This window comes from Pelodiscus sinensis, chromosome 16 (assembly GCF_052426305.1).
Source record: "Pelodiscus sinensis isolate ZL-2025 chromosome 16, ASM5242630v1, whole genome shotgun sequence".
NCBI classification, from domain to species: Eukaryota; Metazoa; Chordata; order Testudines; family Trionychidae; genus Pelodiscus; species Pelodiscus sinensis.
In genome coordinates, this window is record NC_143067.1 from 3,552,922 (window position 1) to 3,572,418 (window position 19,497).

A 19,497-nucleotide genomic window follows, 5' to 3' on the forward strand; every position below is an offset into this window, starting at 1 on the left:
TTTTATTTGCATATCAGCTCATTACTTTCTCATGAGCCGCCATCAACTCTTCTCTCTACTTCATCTAATAATCCAGAGGCTGCGATTTCACCCTACAATGCCATAGTTTTGCAGTTAAGCTGATTTGAAACACACAGTGAAAGAAACTTCCAACACGGTTTATTCCTCTCCACAAAAGAGTTCAAAGTCACAAGCTGCCACAAAGGCCACATTAGAAGAATGAAACAAAAGACAGGACTATGTAGCACTTTAAAGACTAACAAGATGGTTTCTTTAGGTGATGAGCTTTCGTGGGCCAGACCCACTTCCTCAAAGCTCGTCACCTAATAAACCATCTTGTTAGTCTTTAAAGTGCTACATAGTCCTGTGTTTTATTTCAGCTAGACTAGACTAACACGGCTACACTTCTATTACATTAGAAGAATGACACAGAGACACAACCCTTGTTTCCCCGCCGCCCTTCCCCCCAGTATAACTAGTTCACTTGTGGAAATGTCAGCAAAGAAGGGCTTAAAGAGGAAACCCAGACTTCATGCATTGGAGTCATTCCTTTCACTTCGGGAAAGCCACAGCTGAGGTCTTCCGCTAACGCCTCGCCGTCTCCCTCGGCCCCAAGAGCAAAAGATTTGCAGGGTTCTCTTGGTTCATGTGTGTCTTGTGGGCACGTTGCCTTTCCTGTTTTTTTTCAGACACAGCTGATACGTGAAGAGAACACGGGCGTTGTGAAAATGCTCTCTCACTTTTTGAGGGACCCATTTATTCCAGTCTAGCAGCTCCCTCAGATAAGATTCATTCATGTCTCCCAGCCTGTTGGGCCCACGGGCAGGTTTTGCTCAGGAAAGGCGGCCGATTAAAGCAGCAGGAGGCGTTGCAAATGAGGATCGGGTAGCAACGAGTAGAGCGCTCTGGGAGAAACGTACCCACAGCGTTGTCCCACACAGTTCCTAGGACTCATCTGAGCTTTTAACCCTTCATCCTTTCAACATCCTAAGAAAAAGCAAAATCCGGGAGGTGTGGACTGCTCAGTCTTTGGTGGTAGGCTCTTCAGGGATCAGAGGTAGCTGGGTGAGGGGATGAGGTGTTTGAATCTAACTCAGGTCTGAATGTTTGCGGCCAGGTCTGGCTCCTTCTTCAGATGCATGTGACGAAGTGGGTCTTTGCCCGCAAAAGCTTATGCTCCAAAAAATCTGTTAGTCTATAAGGTGCCACGGGACTTCACGTTGTTCTTCAGATCCAATTTGAGATCAGCTTAGAAAAGAGGAGACAAAGGGGAGAATATGATAGATGTCTATAAAATCCTGACTGATGTGGAAAAAATGAATAAGGAAAAGTTATTTACTTATTCCTACAATATAAGAACTAGGGGTCATCACATGAAATTAATAGGCAGCAGGTTTAAAACAAACAAAAGGAAAGTTTTCTTCACACAGCGCACAGTCAACCTGTGGAACTCCTTGCCAGAAGATGCGGTGAAGGCTAGAACTTTGACAGGGTTCAAAAAAGAGCTAGATAGATTCATGGAGGTTAGGTCCATCAATGGCTATTAGCCACGCTGGGTAGGAATGGTGTCCCTAGCCTCTGTTTCTCTGAAAGAGGGAGACAGGGGAGGATCACGTGAGGATTATCTGTTGTGATACCTCCCTCGGGGCATCTGGTATTGGCCACGGATACTGGGCTAGGTGGCCCTTTGGTCTGACCCAGCATGGCGGTTCTTATGTTCTTAATTTTGCACTTTGGACCCAGGCCTGCGTACCATACCTTCAGCCCTGGGGCATCGCTCTGCCGGGGCATTACTGCAGTAAAAAAGTCATTTTTAAGCTGAGAGATGAAGCATTTATTAGGTTGCTTTGAGGATCCCCAAATGCAGCGCCTAATGTGGTCAGAGCCCGTGCAAAACACGTACGAAAATGCTTACTCCATGAGTGTCACCTGCATTCCAAAAGGCCCCAGCTCACTGATGGAGTGGAAAACCACAGCAAAATGTTGCAGCTAAAACTCCAGGATCAACTCATTCGGTGTCTATCTGCACTGCTAATGAAAAAAAAACCTGACGGCGCCAAGGGTCAGCACCCACGCCAAGTCTATTTTTATCCCTTCTGCCTGATCCCTGCGCACCCAAGTCCGTTGACCTACACGCTGAGCCTCAGTGCCGGGGGTCTCGTAATGCAGCGCAGACATCCACTTCTGCATTCCTGGGCTGAGCAAGGCAGCGACGGCACAGATGAAATCACGTGTTACCGTCCTTCCTCTTCTGAGTTCCTGCATTCCCAGGCAGCGTCCCCTCAAGGGACTGCTTCTAGCCTCTCTTCTGTATAGGCTTCGTTTCTGTGACTGCCATGTATTCTGTCCAAACGTCTACTGCAGGGATGGGGACCCTAAGGCCCCGGGACCAGATGTGGCCCCTGGCTTGCCTGGATCTGGCCCCCCAAGACCCAGGACTCCCCCTGCAGCATTGGGGAGCCCATCCTGGTGCTCCATCCCCCACACTTCCTGTCCCACTGTGGGGTGAGAGCACATCAAATCTACTAGCCTTGGTCCCCCTAGACCAGGCATGTTCAAAGTCCGGCCCGCGGGCCAATTGCGGCTCGTGTTCCGATTTAATACGGCCCCCCAGGTAATTTGGCAATTTCTATCTTTTAAGGCCCCCCAACAAATCCATATGTATTGAGATGAATACATTGTAAAATCTCAGTTAATGTCAGTTGGTCTAAATCAGTTATAAATATATTTGGACACAACATGTAGACTTGGTGTTATGTTCCTGTTCATATTTTTTGAACTTAAAAGTTGACAGACAACCTTTATTACCAATAATATGTAATGTACTTTACAATGTTCCTGACATATATTTCAGCTTCCTGGATTTTTTTTTCATCTGGCCTTCAGATATGAAAGGCAGAGTGATTTAACACCTGTTTAGATTTGTCATCCATGTGACGAAATGAAAAGTATGCCGTTTGCAATAAACTTTGCATAAAATAGTTAATTTGCATTTAATTTTAATGGTTCAAAGAATGTCAGGCAAAATGGTCGGCCCTCACGCATGTTCACTTCATCAAATCTGGCCCTCTTTGAAAAAAGTTTGGACTCCCCTGCCCTAGGCTCTGTTGTGCCATGGGAATGTGGGGAGTTTTTCTCCTTCTCAGGCAGGGGCCACGTCAGGGAGGGTCTGATTTTTCTGTTTTGCTTCCCACTTGTGCGTGTTCCCCGACTGATTTTTCTGTGAGTCAGCAGCCCCCGACCCAAAAAGGGTTCCGCACCCCGGCCTCCTGCGGGGTCCGACGGTGGTCAGACTTCCACAGACAGTCCATTTGCTACAAGGAGAGTGAATGTTACCATTTGCAAATATTCCATGTTCGCATGCCAGTGCCTTCTGGGGAATGACCAAATTGTCCTGCAAGGTGGCTGGATTGGATCTGGGTGCAATGTGCTCTCAGAGGATCCGGGCCAGGGAAGAATACATTGTGGAAACCTGACCGGATGGTCTGTGGACCGTGTGGTCCAGTGTAGCCCAGGGATGCAATGGTTCTGGCTGCAGCAGGCTCTCAGTGCAGCTCAGTGCAGCTCAGCTTATTTCAGCCAAGTCCTGTATTGTGAAAACTTGGGGTGGCCTCCGGAGTTCTGGGACTCGATTAGACGTTTCTGTTTCTTTTAATCTCAGGGACTGTTCCCGTGGGGACATTCCAGGCCCCTCCTGAGGCGAGGGACGCGAATGTGAATTCTTACGCTGCGTTTTCCTCCACGCCTTCAGGAGACTTGGCGAACGAGGGACGTGGCCAAGGTCTGGCGAGTATCATTCATTTGTATAGTTGCGGTAGCCCCCTGGGTGCGTAAGGCTTCCTGGAGGAGAGTGGAGCTGTCGGGGGAGATGAATTAAGTGGGGCAGACAAGAAAGGAAGCTGAGAAGTTCCCTTTTTGCGGCGTGTCCTGCACAAGCGATAGAGACCAGAGAGTTAAGGATGGAGAGCGCAATGTGACCCGTGAAATTTCAATCTTTCTGCTGCCTTTAGGGAAAGCACAGGGCTTTATTCCCCAGAGGGCGGCCAGCGGTGCGGGCAGGAGATCTAATACACGCTCCTGCCCTGTCCCATCTGCTGGCTGAGCAGCTCATCCCTGCCCTCTGCAGGCGGATGTGCGGAGGAAAGCTCGGTTCTGCAGGTGGCGGCCGAGGGGCTCAGAGGCACATGATTCTGCCTGTGTCGTGGTGGCAGTTTTAAACCCACAAGCTGTTCAGGTAGGCCAGGGGCTTGATTGCACTGACGTCAGCGGTAACCCCAGCCCCCCGGGACTCCAGCCAAGCATGGGGGTGCAGTTACAGCCTGTAGGAAGGAGAAAGGGGGCAGACTAAGCGGTGACTGTTGGTTGTGGTACTCACCAGGAGCCCTCCATCTCAGGGACTCTCCTCCCCCTCATGCCAAAGGCTAAGAGTTCTTTCCATTCCCTCCTCTCCGATATCAGAATCCTCCATCCTCCTTCCCAGGCCAAAGGCTCCGAGTGCCCCCACTCTCCTGTATGCCACCTGCCAGGGGCTCTGTGTGCCCCCATTATGCCCTCCCACCATACCACTGTAACCTGCCCCCTCCTGGGCTCCTTCCCCAACCTTCTTTCATTTGTTTTTTTCGGAGTTCAGTGCAAGCACTCGGCCACTGAAGCAATCTCTTATTTCACGCGTCTATTCCTCAAGGCAAAACTCGACTCAGGCGTAACTATGCAGCTGCAGAAAATGCCCAATATTTAGGGACTCACCCTGACACAGACAATTTGCATCTCTCTGGGTTCGTGAACACCCTTGGCACCTGATCTTTGAATTGTCTGGTTTGTGTCATGAGACTGGGATATTTTTGTTAGACGTCCGTTTTATTTCAGAGACCACATTTGTTTCCATTTGCTAGTCTCACATATGAAGGAGTGATTAAATATGCACCTATTTCTTATATACCCCCACCCAAACAGATTGAGTTATGGGGAGGGAGAACATCATAGAAATAAAATCCCAGGATCCAAACCATATTCATGGCTACAACTGGTATTTTTCATGTAGCAGGACTGCTGGAACTGAGGCTTGTGGTATTCGGTCTCCAAGGGTCATAAGTCTCCTGATGGGTCTCATTTATGTTAGCCTGTCCTGGGTTAATTGGTCCTTTGCTGAAGGCAAAACTCAGACAAGCTTTCTTTGAGCAGCCTCTTTCGTATAGCTCAGAAGGAATTGATGCCAGAAATCAGGTGATTGATGGTTTTTTATCTGGATGGGAACCCAGCATGGATGTGTCTGATCCAGTCCAGTAGGAAATGTAGATAGTGTTGCTGTGTTGAGTACATTGTTTTACAAAAGGGGTTTCCTGCTGATGTTATAGTTGGAACTCTAAATGGAGTGGTAGGTTATCACTAGCAACTGCAGATGCTGGGCCAGCAAACCCCACACCCCATGCCAAGGAGTTTTGATGCCCCAGAGCAGAGCTCAGTGAGTGTAAGTGAAAAACACAAATTGCAGTTGAAAATCATCAAATTAAAAGGGGCCAGTTTTGGCCACTGACTTTTATGCCATTGCATTAGGCCCTGTGGGAGTGACTGTGTTCAACACCAGACATTGTTCAAAAGCCAACTGTACTTTCATCATGTGGTACGTTAAGGCTAGTGCATTGCTAGTGAAAGCTTAGAGCGAAAATGAGGATGGAAATCAATCTCTCTGGCTAAATAGAAATCTCAAATTCTGGAGCTAACCTCTCAGATCTCACCAGTTGACCTGCATGAATAAGTCCAATGCCCCCACCTACCTGACCGCCTGAATTCCCATGGAAGCAGACAAACTCTACATTTACACGTGTAATTTAGGAGCCAGATTTGGCAAACTGCTCCCTACTGTTTTAACAAGCATCAGTCAGCATTTCATTCACAGTTGTATAGTCCTCCAAGAACAGCCCACGGAGGAGGGTGCGTCTGGAATCAATGAACTCCAAGATGGTGAAATGCAGTAGCCTGAAGTTGGATCAGAAAGACACTAGACCCGTGGCCAACAGATAAAATCTCCGGTATTAGTGGGTGCCCTGTCCAGAAGCAGTGGAGTTGACAGTCAAATCAGAATTGAACCTCTTTTTATTAACCACCTTTTCACTGCTCCTCTCTTATAACTTTGCAACCTTATTTTAGTTGATTCAAGATAAATAAAAAGAGAAACTGCTCCAACAGGAGCAAAGAGGATAGACTATTATATCAGAAGTACAAGCAAAACTGTATTCCACAAGGGGGGGATTTAATATACAGAAATATACCTCGTCAGTTTTTAATTTCACAAATGTAATTCTATTTAGCACGGTAATTACCTTCCAAAAACCAGCTTTTCCTCACATCCCTCTGAATCTTCACTATAACTTTAAATACTGATGAGATCTGGTTCACCCCATGGATTGGCTTGCACCTGGAATGGTAGTCAGTTAATTTATCAGCTAGCAAAGTCCCACGCCCTGGCGCCTACGGCAGATGTGGTCGTAGCAAGTCTGTTTCAATGTGAGCGTGACTCATCGAGACACCTGCCAGGAGAGGTGATGTGGTTACATCACATGTTTACCTTCCGAGCATGATCTGTGATCTCACTGCAGCGGTCTGTTTGTGTATTAACTCTGCGTGCTGTGGGCTGCTCTTTCATCACAAGGGTCCCGATCCTGTGAAGGGTGTGAGGGTCTCCTATGAGGCGCGTATGGCTCTCAATTCTAAGACGTCAGCTTCTTGCAGAACTGGGTCCATTCAAAACGAAGGCCAGTCCTCTGCTAGCATTATATCACCATGGCATGAGTCAAGACTAGGGAGGGGCAGAGCTTCAGGTGGAAGAGGGCAGAACGGGGGGCAGCCAGGGAGCATGCAATGCCATAAATCCTCCCCTCCCTCATAGGGTTGCCAGATGGTTTAACCAAAAATACTGCCCCCCCAAAAAAAAAAATCACTGGGGTAAAAATTCTGTTGAGAGGAAAAAAAAAGGGGGAAACCAAGGTAAGCGGGGGAGGTGGGGCTGGGCCCGGTTGCTGAGTGTGTGTAGGGTTGCCAGGTGTCCGGTATTGACCCGGACAGTCTGGTATTTTCACTCCCTCGCTGGGAAAAACTCAGAAAATATCAGACGTTTTAGGACATTTTAGGTGTCCGGTATTTTCTGACATTTTTTACAGGACAGGAGGTGAAAATACTGGACTGTCTGGGTCAATACTGGACACCTGGCAACCCTACTCCCCTGCCAGGCTGCCCGCCGCGCGCCACGCCGCAAACCCTCCCCTCCCCCGCCAGGCCTAGCGCTGCCCGGATGCACTTCGTGTGGATTCACGCAGCAATTTAAAGGATTCGGCGTTCTGGTTTCTGCCATTGCTGCAGCAGCGATGGTGGCAAGTGGGAGGCGCTGGCCCTTTGGCATTGTGGAGGCCCACGCCGGTTACCCGCCTTGTCGGAGGCCTGTGCCAATGCAACGTTCACTGTGAACACGGTTTTAGAAAGAAACGAGCAGACGGGGTCAGATCAATGGTCCCTCTAGCCCAATGTCCTGCCTTCTGGCAGCGGCCAGTGCCGGGTGCTTCAAATGGAATAGATGGGCCTGGTCATTATGCAGTGATCCAACCCCTGCCTAGCCCTGGCTTCTGCAGTCAGCGGTTTAGGGAAGCCAGCGCATGGGGGGACATCCCTGACCATCTCGGTTACTAGCCATCGATGTAACGTCTCTCATTTTTCCCCCCCCCGGGGCCAGTTCTAATTTTTGCCTTCACCACATCACCTGGCAATGAGGTTTTACTGTGCGTTGCGTGAAGAAATATTTCCCTGTTGTTTCTTTTAAACCTCCTGCCTATTCACTTCATTGGGTGACCTTCTCGTGCGTTGTGCAGGGGTGAAGAACACTTCCTTATTCACTTTCTCCACACGAGTCATGGTTTTATAGACCTCTGTTGTATTCCCCCTTAGTTATCTTTCTTTCTAAGCTGAACAGTCCTAGTCTTAAATCTCTTCTGGTAGGGAAACTGTTCCATTTCCTCCAAAGCATTTTTGTTGCCCTTTTCTTAACCTTTTCCAGAGCCAATACATCATTTTTGAGATGGGGTGAGCACGTCTGTACTCGGTATTCAAGATATGGGTGTACCACAGATTTATCCGGTAGCATTCTGATATGTTTTCTCTTAGTGTCTATATATAGTCTCTTAGCTCTTTACATCTTACAGCAATTTGCACTTTCATGTTAGGCTTTCTTAACATTGCTGACTTTTGTTGTTGTTGTTATATAAAGAGCAAGAGAGGAAGCCTCACCCAGTACTTAGGGTACTACATATGATTCAGGAATCCAGGGTTCAATTCCATACTCTGCCACAGACTTCCTGTGGGACCTTCGGCAAGTCACTTAGTATGCTGGTGCTTCAGTTTCCTGTGTCATAGATGGGAATTCTCTCTAATCCCTACTTCACAGGGTTTTTTTGAGACTAACTGCATTAAAGATTGTGAGATGCTCAGACATACACATGGAGTGAAAACCAAATAAACACCTAAGAAAGACTGCTCACGTGCAACATAATTGCAGGGGAATCTGGAGAAAAGCAATTGATTCTACAGATTTTTTCCTGTGATCTCTTAAATCATATCGGCCTCCTCATATTACGGTGATAACACATAATTCTGAGAGACATTAAACAGAATGATCTTATACCTTATTCACTACATGTGATTTATTGGCATGTTCATTGGACTGAAAACTTCATCATGGGAAGGTAAGTTTCTTTGTGCTGTTCTTCACTATTTTAGCTCTCGTGACGTCTCCTTTTCCTGGTGAATGTTGCTGTATTTCCTGATGAACACCTGACAGTCCTTAGCTATAGATGAGCTCTGCCAATAACTTAACATTTCTTCTTTTATTTGGGGCCAGATTCTGATTTGCTTATTCACAATTGTACCTTACTCCAGAAATCTGCCTTCAGTAGAACCCCTCATGTAGTTAGTTTTTATTAGATAATGGGATCAGACGTTGGCCCATACTCATTTTATTCTCTGCTTTTTCTGTTATCAGAGACCACAACAGATTCAAAACTTCAGTCACAGGAAAGTGCAGATAATCAAAAACAGGTAAATCCTATTCTACATCTCCGAAGCAGAGCTGGGCAATTTTTTTTTCATGCAAACGGATTTTTTTCACCAAAAATGCAAATTTGGTTGGACTGAAACCATTTGTGAATATGAATCACATTCACTAAAAAGTTTGAGCTGAAAAAAAAAAAGTTTACAATCTTTATTTTTTTGAAATGCCAAAACATTTTGCCTTTTGTTTCCGAAAGACATAGCATTTCTGAATGCAACAAATGGAAAGTTTGAAAGCCCTGGAAAACAAAATCAAGCTGTCCAAAATGAACAAACAAATGTCGAACAAAATGATTTATTTTAGTGTTATTTGCAGCTGAAACACAGAACCCCAAAATCTGCTATGAGCCCAGCCCTGCTCCTTAATGTCTCTTTAATTAACAGCCCATCAATCATTTATGTCACATTTTATGCTAAGTGCACACTGAATGAAAATTGTGTGGTAGGTGGTTTAAGATTTTGACCTGGGAATATAGGAATTCCCAGACTGGCTCAGAACCAGGATCCATCCTGTCTGGTATACTTTGACAGAGGCCAGCACCAAATGGTTCAAAGAAAGGCACAAGAAACGTACCGTGCCATTTTTTCGTGTCATTTTTCTGTTGTTCTTTACTGCTCCACACCACAGCTTTTCTGCTAGTTCGCCCTGACCGATCACTTGTTTGTGGACGACTGCACCAGATCACATGAGGCTTTGGTGGATGTGCCATGCTGACCTGGTGCGACACACAGACTATTTTAAGATCAGAGGCTAATGGCTCAGTGAGAGGCAAGAAAAAATTGCGATGCCTTGCTGAAGTGTTCCACGTGTGCTGAGCACGACGATTCTTTGCTGCCTCCCCTCAGCGCCACACTGACGTTTTTCTCACCGTATAGACTATTCACGTTCTTCGCGGACACAATTCCGTAGCTTCAGACCATGCTGTCCACTGCCGTGGAAACAGGGCAGTATTTGCCAGGGACGAATGCTAGGCAACCCATCTTTGAGGTCCAGCCAGTGGTGTTCACCCCTGGCTGTGTGCTACAATCCGTGAATTGGACTTTCCCCCTTCTCAGCCGGTGAAGTCTAAAAGTCTATAGTTGGGTGAGGTAATATCTTTTATGGGACCAGCTTCTGTTGGCAAGAGAGACACGCTTTCGAGCTACACAGAGCTCTTCTTCAGATCTATCCCTTTCCCAGACGTGAAGAAGAGCTCTGGGCAGCTCAAACGCTCGTTTCTCTCGCCAACCGACGTTAGCCCCGTGAAAGATGTTACCTCACCCACCTTATCTCTCTAATATCCTGGCACCAACATAGCTAAGGTTGGACCTCCCTGGTCCGGAACCCTCAGGATCTGAAGGGAGTTTTCCAGACCAGAGGAAGTCTGTGGGAAGGGGGAAAGGAGCGCTAGCCTCTCCACTGGGTCCTCTCCCAAGCCTCCTGGCCTTATGAGCTGCAGCAGCCCTGCCGGAGCTTCCAGCCCTGCCAGCTTTCCTGCCCCGCTGGATATGGGCTCTAGTGACTCGTGGGCTCCAATGCCCTGTGGACTCCTCCAGCCGGCTCCACTCCAAGCCACTGGCAACCTCTGCCACGGGGGCTCTCTAGTCCAGCAACATCCATGGTTCTGCCAGCCCACGGATGTTGCTGGACCAGAGATTCACAGACCACGGAAGTTCAGCCTGTTACACACCACTGCATGTGGATGGTAGGGAGAGAGAACCATTTCTTCAAGGGGGCCAGGATCTGGGCCTGTGAGTTCAGATAATGTGGGGCCACGCCTGGTTTGGGTTTTGCTTAAATAAAAACCACCCCTGGAGATTTTGCAAACGCAAAATTGCCTGTGGCTTGTCCAAATCTCCAACTCATGCAAGACACAAATAAGCCTGGAATGATCACAACACACAGTCCCACTAACTGCCTCTCAAAGCAGGTCACACAGCTGCCTGTCGAATTCCTGATCTTTCTGCAGGAGTCATGCGGAAAGCTCAGAAAATCCACCCGGAATTGTCCACTGCGAACTCCTGCTGATGGTAGACATTTCAGAGGACTCATCAATTAGACCAGGAGTGGGGGAATCTTTTTTGGCTTGGGGACCGCTGACCCACAGAAAAATCAGTCAAGAGCCGCACACGAGAGAAGCAAAAAAAAAAAAAACCAACAAAATACAACAACCCCAACCTGGCAGAAGAGGCTAGTAGATTTTGTCTAGCGTTGGGGCAGCAGGATGGCTGGAGCACCAATGCTGGGGAGGGCCCTGAGCCTTGAGGGCCGGATCTGGCAAGCTGGGGGCCACATCCGGCCCCTGAGCCTGAAATTCCCTACTCCTGAGTTAGACCAACCGTACCCTAATGAAACTTCCCAAAGAAAAAGCAACAAATGGTCTGGTAGCACTTTATAGACTAACAAAACGTGTAGATGGTGTCATGAGCTTTCGTGGGCACAGCTCACTTCTTCAGATGACCGGAAAAAGCATCATTTAAAAGTCTTTTTTGTTTTCTCCTCCCCGCTAGCACTTGGAGAATGAAATTCCAACCGTAATCATCTGTATGGCGGTGGCATCCCTTCTCTTAACGTTGCTGCTGGCAGTGCTAGTGGCCAGTAAGTACAGCAGATTCGGTATCCCCCTTACCGGTGACCTGTGAACTAGCGGCCTGATCTGCATTGGCTGCTGATCGGATAAGGATCCCGTTTGCGTCGATCTTTCCACCCAATATTTATTTGGTGACGCAAAGGCAGATGTGAACAATGCATCTTGCAGCTCTTTGCCTGAGCGCTTTTGATTCTCGCTGCCTGCAAATATCGGAAATCAGTTTGTTCTTATTTACTGGGCCCAAAGTAAGGCCTGGTCATGTCCAACCCACCGCAGAGGAGGAATTTGATTCTAGCCTCTTGCTAGTTTGACACGGCTGCAGCGCCACTGACGTACATGTAGAAGGCGAATCAGCATGACTATCAGTGGCACTGCAGCGCAGACGGTCACCTGCAGATTCAGAGACAGGGAAACGGCCGCTTAAGAGCTCGTGCTTAATCCCTAAGCAATGGCGTTATTTTCCCAGCAAGGGAAAAGAAAGGGTTGGGGTGCACTGCCTTGCTTGGTGGGTACCAGTTGCGTGCTGTACCAACGGCAGAGTTTGTTCTTGGAATCAGTTCCGTATCTGTGTGCAGATTCTGCTCTGTTACACTGGGGTAAACACGGGTGCAATGGAAAAGCAATAAGAAAATCGGGCTCACGATGCTTATTGCTTATCCGAAGGATGATCCCTTATGAGTGCCCAGGCCAGAGTTTTCAAACTAGGGGGTCGCAATCCAGGGCTGGGGGGGTGGAATGTCGGGCGCTGGGTCTCAGTGCTGCAGGGGGATCAGGTGAACAGTGGGGGGGCTAAGGCAGCTCCCTGCCTGTGCTGGCACCGCAGACTGCATGGTGCCCCAGAAGTGACCAGCAACAGGCCCTGCTCCGGGGGGGGGGGGGGAGAGGGGGAAGGGGGAGAGTGCACAGGGCTCTGCCCCCTGTCCCTGCCCCGAGCACTAGCTCCGCACTCCCACTGGCTGGGAACCTGCTGCTGCCTGCTTCTGGGGGCAGCCTGGTGCACGGTGCCAGGAGAGGGAGGAAGCTGCCTTAGCCCCCCCTGCTGCACTGCTGACCGGGAACCCCTCCTGCCACAGCCCTGACCCCCCCCAACCCGGACCCCCACCACCACCCCAAAGCGCCTCCTCAGCCCCACCCCGGAGCCCATTCTCCAGTCACATTCTGTCGGGTCGCAGCATTAACAATTTTCTTCAGATGGGGCATGAGGAAAAAAGTTTTGAAACCCCCTGGGCTAGGGCAGTGAACCTGATCGTGGTGTTGCCTTGATTCTTCAAGTGAGGAGAATCTCCGGTCAAAGCTGGCGCTGGTAACATTTTTCCTCACAAGTGCAGCAAGCCTGTTCCACCGCAGAACGTTACTGGTCCCACGTGGCCACGTGAGTTCCCCTGTTTGCGATGGTTTTGAACATCTCAGTGTACTGCATTCCCTTGGGGATCGGGGGCAGCCTGCTCTGCTGGCTTTCCTGTGTAGACCTGAATTGTACCGGCTAGAGGTTATGGCCACATCTGACCAGAAGCCATTTAGGGTCTTGTCCCAGGTCAGGTTACACAGAGAGAGAGAGAGAGACAACCCCGAGAGCTCTACCGTGGAAGGGCAGCGTTGGGGTCCATGGCAAAGGCCCTCAAATTCAGTAGCAAACGTCAAAAAGCGGGAACTTACCAGAACATGATACAATTCGAGGACTCCCGCTGGTAAAATTACTGAGAGAGAATTCGTTAGCCGAGCAGACTCACACCCTCCCTGAGGACCTGGCGCTAGGAGACGTAGGCCCAGGCTCGCCCCATGAAGTGGAAGGTCTGGACAGGTAGGGTGTGGAGCGGCTAGGCTAGGCTGTAAAGCGAAGCTAATGCAGGTTGGACCTCCCATGTCCGGCACCCTCAGGACCTGACCTGTCCCGAATGAGGGAATTTGCCGGATATGGGGAGGTTCCCTGCCACCGGCCTCCCTGAAGCTGGCTCCACTCCAGCTCCACGGCCACTGAGCTCCAGCCTGGGCTTGGACTTGAGCTCCGGCCTGCTGGGGCTTCCCAGGGACAGCGCTCCCCAGTTGCCATGGCTCCACTTCTCCCCTGCCTGACCCTGCCTGGGATTGGGGCTGGCTGGCTGCCCTGGTTCTGCTGCGCTCTGCTGGCATCCTCAGGGACAGGGCTTGCTGGCTGCCCTGCTGTTGCCGCTGGCTGCCCTTCCCGACCGGGGCTCCCTCGGGGCAGGGCTCGGCTGGTGCCACTGCTGCCCCGCTGTCCAGGACTCCCGAGGGACGGGGCTTCTGGCTGGTTCACATTCCCAGGCTCCGGGGCTCTCCGATCCAGCAACGTTCATGGTCCTGCCGGACTATGGATGTTGCCCGACCAGAGAGTCCCTGATTGCCGAGGTTCAGCCTGTCGTCGACCGCAGGTGGATAAGAGAAGAAGATCGAAAGAAGAACGAACAGTGAACAGCAACCCCAAGCCCAACACACTAACCTTGCGTCACAGCGCGGCTATTTTATAGGGCCTTGGCGCTGCTTGATTCAGGCCCAACCTACCACACCCATGTTGTATTGCCTCACCCTAAGAAATTGACAGGCACACTTACTCTAGAGATTAGTAGATGACGCTTATCACTACATATTAATGAGGATGATCTCGTTTCCGAAACCATTACCTCCAGCTCTTCCAGCAGCTTCTCTGCCCTGCTGTCTCTTTGCAGTCGCTGACCGGCTCTGGCACTGGCTGATCCAGCACAGTTTTAGGTTTAGTTCCCCTATGTGGTTCCCCAAAGCGGAGGCCATCCAAGTAAGCATTTTATCTAGGACGAAGGTCGCTTATGCTAACTTACTCTACTAACGTGCTTCAGCTCTTCATACAGGATACAGGTGTGGAGGCTTAATCCTATGACTAACCGTGAATCCCTCCGATGAATCCCGTACAGTGAATCCCTATTCTGTTTCTGCACCGAGTCGGGGAATGAATTAGTATGAACCAACTCAAGGAAAGTGTGTTAGCTGCTATGGCAGGCAAGCAACTCCAACTGCTAGGCTACGCCTGGCAGGTGGGACTGGAAGGGGTTAGGAGGAATTCACTGCTGGCTGCGATGTGGTAAGAAGCAGCCTCAAACGGGCCAAAACCTGTTCATCACCCATGCACAGAACAGGCTGGATTCTGGTCCCGCCGGCACAGAGTTAGCACTTGTGTCAATACACAGAGGTCACTGGAGTTGCTCCTGACACATGCTGGTGTCACTGTAGGTTCATTGACACAGCAAAAACCCCAGCAGCGCCGCATCTGAGTTTGGGGTCACCCACCTTGGTTTGGGCTCCTGGGGCTTGCAGTATAGACATTCGGGGTAGTGCTGGAGCTCTAAGATTCTCCCCCTCTCCAGGGGGTCCAGCCAGAGCCTGACTAGCTACACTGCACTATGAGCCTGGCAGCCAGAGGAGGTTGTTTTGCTGTGCAGATGCACCCTTAGATCAGGGCACTGGTGCCAGCTCAGCTGCCACAAATTGCGCAGAATTGGCAATATTGTCGTCTTAGGGTATGTCTACACTGCTACCCTAGTTCGAACTAGGGTGGCTAATGTAGGCATTCGAACTCGCAAATGAAGCCCGGGATTTAAATATCCTGGGCTTCATTTGCATGTTCCCGGGAGCCGCCATTTTTAAATGCCCCGTAGTTCGAACTACCTGCCCGTGGCTACACACGGCACAGACTAGGTAGTTCGAATTAAAGCTCCTAATTCAAACTACCGTTATTCCTCCTGCAAGGATGTTTAACGGCAGTTCGAATTAGAAGCTTTAATTTGAACTACCTAGTCCATGCCGCATGTAACCACGGGCAGGTAGTTCGAACTACAGGGCATTTAAAAATGGCGGCGCCCAGGAACATGCAAATGAAGTGCGGGATATTTAAATCCCAGGCTTCATTTGCAAGTTCGAATGCCTACATTAGTCACCCTAGTTCGAACTAGGATGGCAGTGTAGACATACCCTTAGTATCCAGTGCATTAGCATGCCCTTAGTGTGACCTTAGCATGCCATTAGCGTGCCCTTCGTGTGACCTTAGCATGCCATTAGAATGAGGGGCCTGTTTGTCCTTGTCAGATTCCAATGACCTCTGCTTTGTCTCTAGACAGATGCTCGAGAAAGTCTCCACAGTGTTGTCAGAAGGGGATGAAAAGGAGGTAATTTGTATTGTCATTTCCTGGAATGGATCCCACCTGGACCCTACTGCAGGCCGTACGGGGTTTGCCATGGATAGCAGTGTGAGCAGGACAGATCGCACGTGCTGCGTTAGAACTAGGGATGTAAGGGGTGAACCAGTTATCTGGTAAACATCACCGTTACTGGCTAACTGGTTTACCCTTTACATCCCTCACCGGTTGATACTTACCAGATAAGCGGTTAACTGCTGGGCCCAGCTGGGCTGGAGTAGCCGCCTGCCCACTACAGGTGAGGGGCAACTCCAGTCCAGCCTGGTCCATTGTGCTGCGGGTGGGGGGTGTTGCAGCCAATCCAGGCCCACGGGGACAGTAGCCAGCTGGAGCAGTCCTGTGGCATGGCGGGACCCTAGCCACCAGAGCTGCCCCTCCCTGCTGCCCGCCCACTGCGAGCTGTCTGGGTCCTAGTTAAGCAATGAAACGATGACAATTATATCACTTAGCTGGTTAACAGATCAATGGGTGTTTGCATGCCTAGCTAGAACGCTGACCTTCCGATCGCCTCGCCCACACAGTCCTGTGTCCCTTCTTGGGAAGGGCATATCCTGGAGTGACACAGACAGCCGGGACACTGACGAACCGCTGATGGTGGGGCTTGGCGCAATGCAGGGACTCTGGGTCAGGGAGCTACATAGCTCACTTTGGGATTTGCTCTTACACCTTGATGAAATAGCACAGCAAGACCCGACTCACCTGCCGCATGAGCCTGTGGGTAACTCTAAACTATGGGGGGTGGGGTTTTGAAAGAGGATATGCAAATTCTGTGGGAATTTGCATATCTTCCGATTGCTTTTTCAAAAGCAGGTCTTTCAAAAGTGAAAGTATTCTGGACATGGGTTTTTTGGAAAAAACAACTCTTTTTTGAAAAACCACATAAACCTCCTTTTTTTTAGGAAAGGGTTTTTTTTTTCTGAAAAAAACTGCATCCAGACTACTTTTGCTTTCAAAAGACTTGTTTCCGAAAAAACAATTGAAGAAGATATGCAAATTCCCACAGAATTAGCATATCCTCTTTCAAAAAAACCCAGTGGTTTAGACGTAACCCCAATCAGAACTACCCACTGCTGTCCTCCCAGGGGGGTAAACTGAACGGAGAAGAGAACTTTCATGTGCAGGCTTGGTTCTCTGACCTACCCCACTTTCACACGAGCGTAACGCCATGTCCTTGAAACGGGGTAGGTTGTGATTTACACCAGAGCAAGCGAAGGCAGAATCTGGCCCATTGTCATGGCCAATCAGGAAATGTTCTGACGTGTGGACAACATACGAGTTTCATGTCCAGTCCACGCCAAGAGGCCTTCACACCAAATAAGCAAAAGTGGCTACTCTGAGTGATGAAGATCTCAATAGCGGAGTGAAACAGCTCTTGTTCTGGCTTCATAACAGGGCGGGGCTTTCTCTCACAGCCACCGTAAGCCTGCTGGACAGTAGAGCATCCCCTTTGTAGCCCGTAGATGCCACTAATGTATTCCTATCTATGCATTACCGGCATAGAGACTGCTGATCATTTCGCCACATGCTGCAACGTTTTGTGGCTGAACCAGACTAGACAATGGTCTGCAGACAATTTCAACCACTAGCTCATCAAGTGTAAATGTTGACCAGTGATCAGTAGCTGAATTTTCAAGGAAAGGCAGCCCCCGACTTTCCGCCTTATCCTGCATGTAACCGGTTGTGCTGTGCTTCACGTGGGAGAAGGGAAAAGTCTGTTCTCTCGTAACCTACAGGTGAATGTAAAATGGTCCATCAAATTGGCACGACTCCGTTAATGACAATGCAGAGACGCCAAAGACGGGGCTCATTGGCGTTCTCCTCCCCAAACTTCCCTGGCCACAATTAATTTAGGATTTCAGGGTTTGGCCCACCAGGCGGTGCCCATGTCTTTCTTTGCTACCTCGTTAATAACCCGTGCTTCTTGTTACAGTTCAGATTCACCCAGAGAGCCTGAAAAAATCCTCAACGAAGTAGAAAAAGAGACTAGCCTTTTGATTCTGCAGCCGATACCTGATGACAGTCTAGGATCACAGGAAACGTCTCACAATCCTGAGGAATCCGGCATCTGAAAGAGTCTACGCTGGGAAATAAAAATTAATTCTTTGCTAACCCTGGCAGAAAGGATGGGTACAAATCAAATGCCAAATCCAAACACCTGACCTATGGGGAGTTTAAAACCTAGAGTCAGATTTTACTCAAAGATATTTAGGCACTTAACTTCTAGGGGCTCCTCTGGGAATTTAGGCTTTTTCCTTGTGAGCCATCTTTCAAGTTCCTGAATATAATGGCTACTGGAAGATATCTTACCTGGCTCTTGCGTCTCAAATTTCTTAGGCCAAATTTCTAGAGCCGCAAGGTCGGTTTAAGGTACACAACTCCAGCTATGTAAATAACGTAGCTGGAGTCTACTTACCTTAAGCCAAGCTTGGCACTGTGTCCACAAGGGTAGATTGACGGAAGCAATTGGTTTCCCTTACTCCTCACAAATTGAGAAGTACCACAGGCAACTGGAGGTGTCCTCAGGGTGCGAGTTAGTGGGTCCTTACTAGACCTGGTAAATCAAACACCAGAAGATCGATCTCCAGCATGGCAAGTGGAGACACGACCTAAGGCTCTTAAGCCCCAACCCTGGAATTGCTTCCGTCTGAGTAACGTCAAAGCACATGAGGAATCTTGCTGAAGCCAATTGGACTATGCAATGCTGAGGATCTGTGCTTTACATACTAACAACAGTAGGGGGGCTGGAACAAGTTGTATAGTGGGGGTGCACAGTAAACCTTGCATTGGGTGGAAACCACTGGAAGCTAGGGCCTGTGGCATCACCTCGACTTCTAGCACCTCCGAATAACAGCCTTTGCATCGGGTGTTGTATTACTGCTTGCAATTGGTTTTGCTTTTCCTTAGGTCCCCCTCTCCTGGCTGCCTGATGACAGGTGGTGGAGTGAGCAATAATAAAGAAAACTAACTTAATTGGTTTGCAATGGCAGAAGCTCAACGCTTTAGCTCTTATTCCTTCCACATGATCAAAGGAAAACGAAGAGATGAGGGGCTGAGGACCCAAGGCCGGATGTGGCTCCGGGGCTGCTTGTGTGTGTTGGGTTGGAAAGCCAGGCCCTACATGTGCCGGGGTTAATAAAAATGGGGCTCGGGTAACAAATGGAAACTGTTTTGTGCGCCGCCCCCTGAGACTTGAAAACCGAAGTGTGGGAATCCACTACGCTAGCCATCCCCAAACTGCGGGGCGCACTCCCTGAAGGGGACACGGAAGAAGGTCGGGGGGGAGGGCACAGGGCCTTGACCAGGCCCCACGGAGTTGTGAGGAATGCCACCCAGCCCTGAACTGCTCCCAGGCCCGGACAAAGAGTTTGTGGGATCCAAAGGGGCAATGCTGACAGGTAGGCGGCTCCCAGCCAGGGCAGAGCGGGTGGGCACCGGGCAGTGCGGGGTCCTGAAGGCGCGGGGCCCAAGGCAACTGCTTTGCTCCCCTTGCCGGCGGCCGGGCCTCCCCAGCTCTGCTCCAGACACTCCCTCAGCTGCTGCCCCTGCCCCCATCCTCAACCCCTGAGTGCAGGCTGGCCACAGCGACACACCTACCCCGTCCCCGGCCCTGCCCCCAGCTTTGGCCCCTGGCCCCAGCCTTAGCCCCTTGA

At 49.7% G+C, this 19,497-nt stretch overlaps 1 protein-coding gene across 1 annotated transcript in view; it reads left to right on the forward strand.

Annotated features, from left to right (window-relative positions):
* Positions 1-19,009, forward strand: part of LOC102459053 (uncharacterized) — a 53,406-nt gene extending 34,397 nt beyond the window's left edge. Inside the window, exons 14-18 of the mRNA XM_089769625.1 lie at positions 3,662-3,781; positions 9,026-9,081; positions 11,584-11,671; positions 15,766-15,817; positions 17,778-19,009. Coding sequence (XP_089625751.1) covers positions 3,662-3,781; positions 9,026-9,081; positions 11,584-11,671; positions 15,766-15,817; positions 17,778-17,916 — 455 coding nt within the window. The 3' untranslated portion in view covers positions 17,917-19,009. The remainder of the gene's footprint in view (positions 1-3,661; positions 3,782-9,025; positions 9,082-11,583; positions 11,672-15,765; positions 15,818-17,777) is intronic.
* Positions 19,010-19,497: the final 488 nt, after the last annotated feature.